Consider the following 12,179-nt stretch of genomic DNA (forward strand, 5'->3'; position numbering starts at 1 on the left):
TCTATCTACTAAGCACTCCCAACTATCTATCTATATATATATAAGAAAAAGTCCTTATGAACTATGAAAACTATCACTTAATTAATGGAAAAAAAGGAGGATAAAAAGAAATAGTCAAACAATCTGTCCGTTGTGTTAATTCACTCAGTAACCAAACAGATTTTGGAAAAGTCGTTCATCATTCACATCAAAATGTTCACATCTTCTTTAAATGGTTGATCGATCAAAGGACATCTTAAGCAAATCAGAAATCTTCAAAGCTTATCATCTTTCTAAAATAAAAATTATTCAGCAGACCTAAAACCATTCAAACCTCGGCTACAAGCGAAATACAGTTAACATAGTCCAGTGCCTCTTTGGGGTCCAGAAAAACGCATGGAGTCAAATCTTTGGGAAACAATTTTAATCGGGCTGGATATTGAAGTGATGGGAATAACCCCTTATCATAGGCTATCTTCATGGTTGGAACGAATTTAGACCACAGGTCCATAACTTCCCGTGGATAATCTTCATAAAAACGAATCTTGGAACCCTTAAATTTAAAAACTCTGTTTCCTTGCATATTTTATGATTTGGTCTTTAACTTTGAAACGAAGGAAGCAGACCAAAACTGACCTTGGTTTATCTGGGTTCCGAGATTTCGAAGTGAAAATTCTATCTACTCTTTTGATATCGGGAGGTTGAGGTAAAATATCCGGAAACAGAGATTGAAACAAGTTAGCAAAATAGTCCAACAAATCCCCACTCTCAGATCCTTCCTTCAGTCCAACAACTTGGATATTATGCTGATGAGATCTTGTTTCCAAATCAATAATCTTGTGCTGAGACTTTTCCAAGCGGTCTGAAATATCCACTATTTGACGCTTCGTCTCTTTAAGTTCAGAATTCAGGAAAATAATATTTTCCTGCACCAATTGAAAACTCTCGTAATGACTTCATCTCAGATGAGGTAGCATCAAGTTTTACCGTGTTGTTGTCTATTTTCCTGTCGAGAACCATCAGTGAACATTCTAGACGCTCCGTCCAAGCCGGCATACGCTGATTTTTTTCCCCTTTCCATTGCTGGATTCAGGAAGCTGCTTTCCACTTCTTAAAGATGGTGACATAATAACAACTATTCCCCTCTAAGATCCGACAAATAGAAGTTAAAAATTCAAAGTTTAAACTAGGGAAAAGGAAGAATTAGTTGCAGCCACATGAACTGTGTGTCACTCCACTAGACAGTAGGTGGAGTCTCCCTCTGTTGTTACAATGTTTAAGATGTACCTTCTCTGAAGGTGATTGCCTCTGTGGAAGTAAGCTGCAGGAAGAATATTACCCCTCAGTATACTCTTATTTGATAAAATATCCTTGTATGTTTGAATTGTTGATTATTTTCAAGCTTCTTAGGAGTGAAAAGTACTGTGATACACTGTAGTGCCAGAACTGCTAAATGACATATTGCTCAATTGCTAAGTGCCAGAATTGCTTAGAAAAATAGAGGGCTGTGCGCTAGGGAAATTCTAGGCAATCTCTAGAATAGGTTACATAGTTGGCACAACATTGTGGGCTGAAGGGACTGTAATGTGCTGTAAATTTCTATATTCTATGTTCTATGATACTGTGATTTTGAATACTGAATGCTTGACATAATATGGTGACACATAGACATGTGCCAAGAGACAACAAGCAAAGCAGTTCAAATACACATTGGAGTGGGTGACACTGTCAGAGCAATTGGATTTCCAGGCAAGTAACTTCTTAAAGAATGTTGATTAGGCAAGAAATAAGTTAACAAATACATTAGGTCTCATGAAAGTAAAGATGTTATTGTACTTTAGTAGTCACAAGGGAAGGGAGTTGTACTGTTTTGTGAAGCGTTCAAATGAGACCCTGGAAAATCTATTAGATGCAGTACATCCACACTGTAGTGTGGCTAGAAATGAAAAAGAAAATTGATGCTGGTTTGTTACACATAACAAAGTGAAGGAAGAATCATTTTATATTTCTTAGCAATCTGTTAAACCATAATCAATTTTTTGTCAATTTCAAGGGTTTTTGAGGTCCAAAATAAATGTTGGATTCATTTGGAAGAATGGTTTTACCCCTTCTTTAGACCCAGTTGTTCAGCTTAGATAATGGATTTTGACGAATTCTGGGTTCCTTCATTATATTTCTGCTGCTAGATCCACAGTATCAGAATTTATGCTCCATTATATTGATGGAAAATGTTTACGAGGAACAATTATATTGTGAGTTCAGCATTCAGTTATTTTCCTATGCACTACTACTACTGAAATCTCAAGAGATACAGTTCAGTTTTTAAATTAATATATTTATGATATCAAAAATGCACAACTTATGGTCAAGTTGATAACAACACAATTTTTTCATTAAGGGACACAGACATTGCAGGTTGAATCTGCATTTCAATTGTCCATTCCTAATCATCCTTGAGAAGGTGGTGGTAAGCTGCCTTTGTGAATTATAACAGTCACATTACTGCAGGGAGGGAATTTTAGAATGTTTATCCAGTGACAATAAAGGAAAAATGTTATTTTTCCAAGTCAGGATAGTGTGTCGCTTGAAGGGCATTTCCAGGTGCTTGTGTTCTCATGCAATTGCTGCCTGTGTCCTACTAGGCACTAGACGTTGGGTGTTTGGCAGATGCTGACTAGGAAGTGTTATTAGTTACTACAGTGTATTCTGAAAATGCAACAAACAGCTGCCACTGTGTGTTAGTGGTTGAGTGAGTGAAAGGTTTCAGATGGGGTGCCTACCAAGCGGGTTCTATGTCCTGCATAGTGTCAAGCTTCTTGAGGGTTTTTAAAGATGAAGTAATTCAGGCAAGTGCAGAACATTCCACTCCTGACTTGAGATGGCAGACACGCTTTGGAGAGCTAGTTGATGCCAGTTAACTTTCTAGTAAATGGTAACCCCTCCAAGATAGTGACAATGGAAATTCAGTGTTGATAATATTTTTGAAAATCAAAGGCTCAATTTTCCGTTTTTGGACATTGTCATTGCATGACAGTTGTGTGATGCCAATATTACTTGATACAAGCCAACTTAAGCTTGGAGATTGTCCAGGTTATGCTGCAACTGATTGTGGTTGCTTCATTATCAGAGGATTCAAAAACTGTGCTGAACATTGTGGAATCATCAGCGAATATTCCTACTTCTGGCCTTTCAATGAAAGTATTTAATGAGGCAGCTGATGATAGTCAGCTATAGGACATTACCCTGAGGAACCCTTGCAAAGATTTCCTGTGGCTGACATGATTGGCCTCCATCACCATAATTTAATCTAAAATAATGTAAAATAAATAATAAAGTTATTATAATTTCTATAGATACATTATTGGTTCTAAATGTTCACTTGCCTGATAATGAATACTTATAGTCAGCTACTAAAATATTGGGTGAGAAGAATCGCTTTAAGATGGTACGCAGGCAGCGTTGGTCCCAAGCATCTGTAACTCGACCTCCATAAGTGATCTCACCTAAATAGGGGAATTAAAGCAATTAGACATTAGATGTTAGAACTTTCATGCAAATTAAAAACAAAATAACTCTTCTACATGGTCAATTATCTTCTACCATGCATGAATATTCTGGATGCAAAAAAAAATATCTTATTGCATAATTCATGTGGTCATGCAAATTAATGTAAAATTCTAAATCAAAAATAAAAACAGAAAATCTGGAAAACATTCTGGTCAAGAGGCATCTCTGATGTGTGAAACAGAATTAACATCTCAAGTTGAAGCCGTCTCATCAGAACCTTAAACAAGTTCTGATGATGGGCTACTTTGTAATGCAACAATAATTGATTTCTGCCTCCATAGTTGCTACTAGATATTTTTAACAATTTTTTGTTTGTTTTTCTATCACAGAAGACAGTTGATAAACTCTATATGAATGAAAATACTTAGTCTCATATTCACAAACTATTGATGAAATTAGTGATAACAGAAACATTCAGTAGCTTACCAGTAATATAAACAAGAGCATCCCATGGTACTCTTCCTCCTTGACAATAGAGGTTTAAATTGAGGAGAGCACATTCACGATCACTATCACTGAACTCATAACAGATGTTCCAACCCAATGGACCGAACTTCTTCCTTTCCTACAATACATCAGACTTTCATGTCAGGTAGTCTATCTAACAATGTAAGTCTAAAACAAACTACAGATGATGAAAATTTAAATAAAAGCAGAAAATGCTGGAAATATTCAACAAGCCAGGCAGCATCTGTAAAAAGAGAAACACTTCAGGTCAAAGATTTTTCATCAGAACTGAGAAGGACAGGAAACAAGTTTATCTAGGTGCCAGAGAAAATGGAGCATCTGGACATAGCAAGCTGCTACCTTGAGTCTGGCTGCATAGCTCTTCCCTACCTGGAGAAGGGAACACTGCAGCTTACTTTACATCCAGCAGGAGATGCAGAAAGGGACTGCTGGATGCAGGTTATGTCTCAGCACATGAAGTTGGTACTGGCAACAGTTACTGTACCATCCAGGGTGAGTACACATCAACACTGAATGTCTGGACCACTTGCTCTACTTGGCTACCAGTTGCCTGACAAACAGCTTTTTAAACATCATGCTGAAGGGGATTAATTTCTGCATGAATTCCAGTGGAGTGAAATGTTTGCTCCAGGTTTCAAGTACAGCAACATGCAGCCAAGCAGATTCCTCTTTTAAAGCACAATGGATATGCACCTGTGACTTCTTGGACTGAAGGGCTAAGAATGCTATATTAAATCAGTACTCTCCAGGGCAGTGCTAAGCAGGGTATTTGGGTAACCGCAAACAACTGAGGCTTTATTATTAAATAACTTTGATGCCAAATTCTTCTGTATTTGTTGTGATTGATTGCATCTTAATTTTGAATTTAAACAAATCTATGGTACAGTTGTGGCCATTGTTTGTTTTGTGACTCTAAAACATAAAACTAATTGAAAGAAAACATGGAGTCAGGAATGAGAATCTTAGTTTTGTTTTTACTTATAGCGAGGCACACACATGTGATGTGGTGGTATGATGATGTATACCATTCATGTATTTCGACATATAACCCACGATTCAGGCTGAAAAATTTAAACACTGTGGAGGAATTCTTACTCTTGTGCGATAATGTCTTTCCTGTAAAGGGGATGGGGGGAGTCATTCTGCTTGGCAGGTGAGAGTTGTGGCTGTGAAACAATCTCAGGTTCTGGGGCCTTCCACATAGTGGTTGTGAGAGTAGATTCTAGTTCAAGAAGTGGTTCTGACAGCTCTAGACACCCTTCTTCTCCAACATTTTATACTGCTTTCCTCAATTGATTAGTGCATCATCTCCAAATTACATCAGACACAATCTCTACTGTGTAGAAGAGTGCTCCAGTTTTGTCCTTAATCTTGCCAAATAACCACTTTTGATCATCTCCGTAGTGCATCGTCCAGGAAGAAAACATGGAATTTCCTTTCTAAGGAGTCCAAAATTTGTCTCATCTGTTTGTCTTGCATACTCTTCTGAGATTGGGTTTGAGGTGATCCAAATGTCAGCACAAGGGATGACCCTTGGCTGGTGAGTTTTTGGTTGTAGAGTGTCTAACCAGGTTAATTAAAACCAAAGTTGTAAAGTTAGAAAGTTCTACTTGCAGAGCGATGTAAACTAGGTTTACCGATTTAAAAAAAGAACTTGAAAAAAAATGCTATGCGAGGGCAGGGTAGGGCTGGACACAGGACGGACAAGGAAAGAAACAGCAATGATTAGAAGCTGAAGACGTGAACTGTTAAGAGTGGAATTAGTAGTGAGTATCTTTACCCTACTAACTTGAAACCCTCAGGCTGAAACCCCTGGAAGAAAGACAATAGCAATAAAAGATTCATTGAAGCTACAGCTATAACATGCAGCAACTTTAACAAGACAATATCAGCAGAGACCAGTGTCCAAAATCCCTACTGTGTATTCGGGAATTAGTTCTGTAAAATCATACCAAGGCATTTGGTCAAGTTTTGGTACAAGTTTGTGAATTGATTTCTGTGGATGATAAACTATTTCATTCCAACGAATCCAAGAAACAAGATGGCAAGTCACCCAAGATGAAGAACCAGTGCAGGAATGAAATGTGCAATGACACAGAGGATTTAATACGGTTGGATGTATAAGTTTATTTTCAATTGAAGAATTTGAATTTGATTCTTTGCAAGAACTGATTATTTTTGCAAAGACTTTAATAAGTTACTGAATGAGATTTACTTTGTTTAAGAATTGTAATGTTGGAGAATTGTCGTGAAAGGAGTTAAACTGTGTATACATAACTTCTGAATTTGAATTTAAACTTGTAGATATATTGCCTGGAACTGAAATTGAAGTTAACTATAATACTTGAGAATAGGAATTATATTTGGTTTTCTAACTAACTCGGGATAAGTAAAAAGGAAAGTTTAGTCTGTAAACTTTAAAATGGGGAATAACACTAGATCTAATTAGAGAAATTGGAGTAACAAAAGTTATTGTTTTTGGTTTTGTTGATATCTAAGATGTGGAACTTAAATGGAATGTTTTAATTTTGAATTATTCTTGGTCATGTAAATATTTTGTACATATTGTTTTTTTAATAAAAAAACCTTATCTCCAGAAGTGTGTGGTTTCTATTCACCGCCTCCTTCTGATACCTAGAACCTTCTGATGGTCTATTAGCACCCAGTGTAATTTGTTTTTCTCAAGAGTGTGACAACTAGTCAAACACGATAAGACTGGTGCTACACAGGTGTCACAAGTGCACTGCATTGCAAAATACAAGGATAAAATTGGCAAGCTTCTGATTCAGTGTTACTGTGGTGTGTCCTGCTGACAATGCTCACAATGCATTCTTTAGATTCTGGACAAACCTATCCATCAAGCCATTTGTAGCCGGGTGGTAGAGTGCAGATGTAATATGTCTTGCTCCATTCACTTTCAAGAATGACTGAAACCATTCCACAACAAACTGCAATTCATTGACACTGACTAAGTGTTTAGGAACACCAGTCCTTGAGAAAAGGCATCTCAACACGTCAACAATGTGCGAGTCTATAGTGGAGGCTATTGGGAATACGTCTGGCCATTTTGTAACTGTATCCACTACTACCAAGAAATTTTGTGCACATGAATGATGTGAAAAAAAACTACATCAATCTTCTGCCAGGGCAATGCAGGTCATTCCCAGGGACGGAGAGCTGCTTCTCTTGACATCTTCTGGACGTGTTGGCATCCTGAACAGGGCATGATGAGCTGCTTGATCTGCTGATCTATGCCAGCGCACCAGACAAACCTTCAAGGCAACACTTTCATTTTGACTATGCCTAGATGACTGGCAATGTAGCTGCTCCAACACTTCAGCTCTTAGCTCAGATAGTACAACAACTCTCAGTCCCCGCATAAGGCAACCTCCGTCAAGGGCAAGTTTATCCCATCACTAGTAAAAATGGGTGAACTAGAGTTTCTACAGCATATTCCAGCTGTTTTGTGTTGTCATGTAGACCTGAGACAATGTGGGGTCTTTTCTGGTTTCTCTTTGGATTATCTCTGTTGTAATAGGGATTTGCATTAGGGAGAATATGTCAACAGAAGTGCCCTCTTTTGTTAGCTTTTAAGGTACTTCCTTTTCCATGATTAGCCATCCTCTTGAATTTAGTCTTGTAATTGTATCCTCCAAGAAATAGCCCAGCTCTGCATTCATGCTGCTGCTGTTAGTGGAACACTCTTCTGTGGATTGAAAACGGACACTAGTTGTTGATGATGAGGGTAAAATTTCTCCTATACAAGTGCTAGTTGAAACATTTCACACCCAAACCAGACTCAAGACCTCTATGTCAATCTGCAATGATAAGGGAATGTGATGCAAAGGTTATACGGTGTTCACTTCCATCACTCATAACAAGTTACCTAACTGCACCTGTACGATAAGGCAAGGCATCAACAGGCAAGCTTTACTGGATGATGTAGATCATAATGTGTGAGTACAGTGTCTGATGTCACCTTTTTAAAGCCACCTGATACTGCTTTGTTCATTGCAATTTCTTTCAGATCTGTAGTAATGAATTCAAGGGGTAAAGCACAGTAGCCAGATTTGGCAAGGATACGTGCTAGGAGGGGATCAATGGGGAGGGCCAAGTGTAGAAAAGTCACATGCCCACAACTGTATCTTAGATTTTTTTATATTTAAATTTAAGATCCAATCAGCCATAATCAATAAGTGTATTTGGTAGAAAGGTTATTTAATAATCAAGCCTTGATTGCTTGTAATTACCCATATACCCTGCCTAGCACTGCCCTTCAGAGTATTGATTCACTATATGTACTTTCCCACTGTACTTTAAGGGAGACATCTGCTTGGGTGCATGTTGCTGTGCTTGAAATGTTGTGCAAATGCTTGACCTCCACTGGAACTCTTGCAGAAATGAATCACCTATGATGTTTTACACAAGAAGGGTGATGTCATGGTCAGCAGTTCATCCAGCTGGAATTCATCTTGGAGCTTCCATATGATTTCACAAGCGTAGAACAAATAAAATTCAGGTTGAGTCCCATATACCCAACAACATGCTAACATATTTCTTCCCTGAAGGCAAATATAAGCTGGCAATCAATTAAACTGGACTTACCTGAACCACAGAATGGAAGAAACAAATACCAACAATAAGCCTCCTCCACTTTCTTCCCAAGACATGCTCCTCAAAGAAAGTGGAAGTAATCTCTGTGAAAGCTCGCCGGATGTTAGCACGAATTCCTTTTGGCGGTTCATTGGTGACCTGAAGAATCCAGCAATTTAAGTTACTCACCCTCTTTAACTTAGCCACTAATTTGTTAGTTTATCCCAAAATCATTAGAACCTGTTGAAAGTTAAGCTTTAAATTGAGTAAACAAAGAAACTAATAATTATAATATATTAAAATTAATTAATAGTACAAGAGAGGCTTTTCTTGTCAGTGAGGCACAGCCAAAACACATGCTAATGATTCTTTATGTCAAGCAGAAAACAGTAAAAGATAAACTGGAATAATGGCCCAATTTTTTTTCCTCAGCAATAGCTAGCTACATATTACAATTATGCCATTTGCCTATTTTCCTTGAGATTTTGTTTTACAATATATTTTTCTTGAAAATGGTATTCATTTTTGGCGTGCTAAACACTGTATCTCTCTAAAAAGATTGTGATATTGGCTACAGTAAAATTGTGCTTTACAACCCAAACATGCATTGTTACTTGCTGCACATTTCCTTGAGGAAGCACTCTAAAATTCAATTGAATGTTAATGGTTTGCCACTAACACCCACTGAACAGATATATATATCCCCTCAATGTACATTCACCATGGCAGCCAAATAACTACAAGATGAGGGTTGCAATAGAGGAGCTTGGGGCTGCTGTGGTGAGGAAGAAAGAAGCATACATGCTACTCGCATAAGCTCTGTAAATAGTGGCTCTAAGGAAATTTGATAAAAAGAGAGCCTGTGGTGTTCAGATTCATAATTCCCTTAAAGTGGTAGATAAGCTGGTGAAGAAGGCATACAACATGCTTGTTTTTATTAATTATAGTGTAAAATACAAGAGTTGGAATAGTATTTTGCCACTTTACAAAGCATTCTTTGGACTCCACTTAGAGTATTTATGTAGTTCTCGTTGCCACACTATAGGAAGACTGTAGTTATTCAAGAGAGAGTGAAAAGAAGATTCACCAGGATGTTTCCTGCTTTGACACACACAGAATGCTGCTTAATGATGCTTTTCCCTTTACAATTGTTGGCAGCACACTTAACTATGTTACCTCTGATTCTCAGATTTCTTCCATCAGCCTTCTCTTTCCACACAGTGTTAGGACAAAATATTCCATGTTGTCACCTTCAAACCCAACCACTGAACTCAATGGTTACTCTCCATAACTTCCACCAATTCAATAGGTTTCCACCACCAAATATATCTTCACCATATCTTCTGTAGAGATAATTTTCTCCATGACTCCTTTATTTGTTCCTCATCTCCACCAACCACTTTCTGATAGTACTTTCCCATTCAATTGCAGGATTTGCCACATCTTATTCTGATTATGGAATCCCAACCAGTTCAGCCTAATATTAATTCCCCACTCTCCATCCTGTGCAGAGCTGTAGGATCTAGCTCCTGATATTATTGGGAATCTATAATGTTATTAAGAAGCTGTACCATCTGCTTGTATTCATCTTCATCCTCTTTCTTCCACTGGTCCTCCCTCCTCCCTTTGAGACTCCTGGCCCTCTAGCAGCTCATCTGCAACTGGGTTTTCTTTGGACAGAGATTGCACTGTTCTGCGCTGAGGGTATGGGACATGCAGGGTGATAACTACAGATTTTCCATTCTTACTGATGTTAACTGTATCATGCTCCCAGAGACATGAACAACAGAACCTCACTCTGAGCAGGCAGTCAGCCTTTTACAGTATTTGTCCTGGTATTGCTGTGGTTCTCAATGAAGTGATGTACCATAGGAAGGGGACATGAACTGGGGAGTCAGCCACAATGTTAATGGTAGCCTTTGTCTGTCTTGGAGCAATTCTACCCACTGAATATATCTGGCAAAGTGGACTCCTGAAGGCTGTAGAAATCCTTAGAAAACTTGCATGCGACTGTGAGAGTATTCTTATAATGATCAATAGCTATTTGATCCGTCGCAAAATAAAGCCCATTTCATCCATGAAGGAATTCTAAATTTCAGTAGAGTACTTGACACATTTAGTGCAGCCTGGACTGTGGAAAAAAATCACACTGCTGGCATATTCCTGTAATGTCTTATCTCAAAAACTTAAATTTCTTATATTTTCCTCATGACAAAGGACTCCTTTAGTCCAGTTGGTCCATGCTAACTCTCCCACCAGTCAGATAACCCAACTACCCACTACTTGAAATAAGTGACTGACAGCTAAACCCCTTCAGAAAAGAGACTGAATTAACTAAGTAAATTAATATTTAATTGTAGATAGTGATAATATAATTTTCCTAAAGTGAAAGCACTTATAGACAGCTAATACCACAAGGTTTTGGATTCTAGAATGGATAAACTTAATATCATTACACTGCAAGAAGCAGCATACTGAGATGTATATCAGAGATTGACTGCAGCTGCCTCCAATGATCATGCAGCCAAGAAATCAACAGTGAAGAAAAACAAAAAATATAGAAAACTCAGCAGGCAAGGCGATATCTGTGACAAGACATAAAAGGTGGACAGTGACTGATCTCCACAGTGAGAGCAGCCCAAGCCTAGTGCACATCATCATGCAGAATTTCACATCACTCAGTGATGTCTGCTTTGTAAAACCTAAGCCTCAAAGCAGTCATGATAATATAATATCTATGAAATCTGTTTCGAGATAGGTTCTTCATAATCATACATTCTGAGTCTCCAGCCCTAAGTGATTATTGACTACAGGAGAAGGAAACCGGAGATCTATGAGCTAGTCCTCATCAGGGGATCATAGGTGGAGAGGATCATCAACTTTAAATTCTTCGGGGGTTATCATTTCAAAGAATATGTCTTTGGTCCAACACATAAGTGCCATTATAAATAAAGCATGGTACCACCTCTACTTTCTTAGAAGCTTGTGAAGGTTTGGCATCTCATCTATAACTTTAACAAACTTCTATTGATGCATGATGGAGAGTATGTTGACTGGTTGCATCACACCTGGAATGGAAACACCAATGTCCTTGAACAGAAAATCCTACAAAAATAGTTGATGCAGTCCAGTCCTTCACAGGTAACGCCCTCCCCACCAATAAACAGATCCCCAAGGAGTGCTGTCATAGGGAAGCAACATCCATCATCAAGGACCCCCACTATCCACACCATGCTCTCCTCTCACTGCTGCCATCAGGAAGGAGGTACAGGAGCATCAGGACCCACACTGAACTGTTCCTATAACCAATGGACTCACTTTCAAGGACTCTCTAATTATGTTCTTGATATTGATTGATTTTTTAAAAAATTATCATTATTATTTTGTTCCTCTTTAATTTTGTATTTGCACAATTTTTTGTCTTTTGCACATTGGTTGTTTGTCCATCTTGTGTGCCATTTTTCATTGATTTTATTGTGGTTCTTTGTATTTACTGTGAATGCCTGCAGGGTAGTATGTGGTTACATCTGTACTTTGATAATAAATTTACTTTTAACTTTGAAGTCCATGGT

The 12,179-nt window shown here is 38.0% G+C and overlaps 1 protein-coding gene across 1 annotated transcript in view; it reads right to left on the minus strand.

The window, feature by feature from the left end:
* The window catches only part of dnah6 (dynein, axonemal, heavy chain 6), a 352,146-nt gene that overhangs the window by 40,012 nt on the left and 299,955 nt on the right, over positions 1-12,179 (minus strand). The window contains exons 67-69 of the mRNA XM_073050010.1: positions 8,620-8,766; positions 3,973-4,111; positions 3,363-3,482 (exon numbers count right to left, since the gene is read on the minus strand). Of these exons, the coding sequence (XP_072906111.1) occupies positions 3,363-3,482; positions 3,973-4,111; positions 8,620-8,766 (406 nt within the window). The remainder of the gene's footprint in view (positions 1-3,362; positions 3,483-3,972; positions 4,112-8,619; positions 8,767-12,179) is intronic.

The sequence above is a fragment of the Hemitrygon akajei genome, chromosome 6, assembly GCF_048418815.1.
Source record: "Hemitrygon akajei chromosome 6, sHemAka1.3, whole genome shotgun sequence".
Taxonomy (NCBI): Eukaryota; Metazoa; Chordata; class Chondrichthyes; order Myliobatiformes; family Dasyatidae; genus Hemitrygon; species Hemitrygon akajei.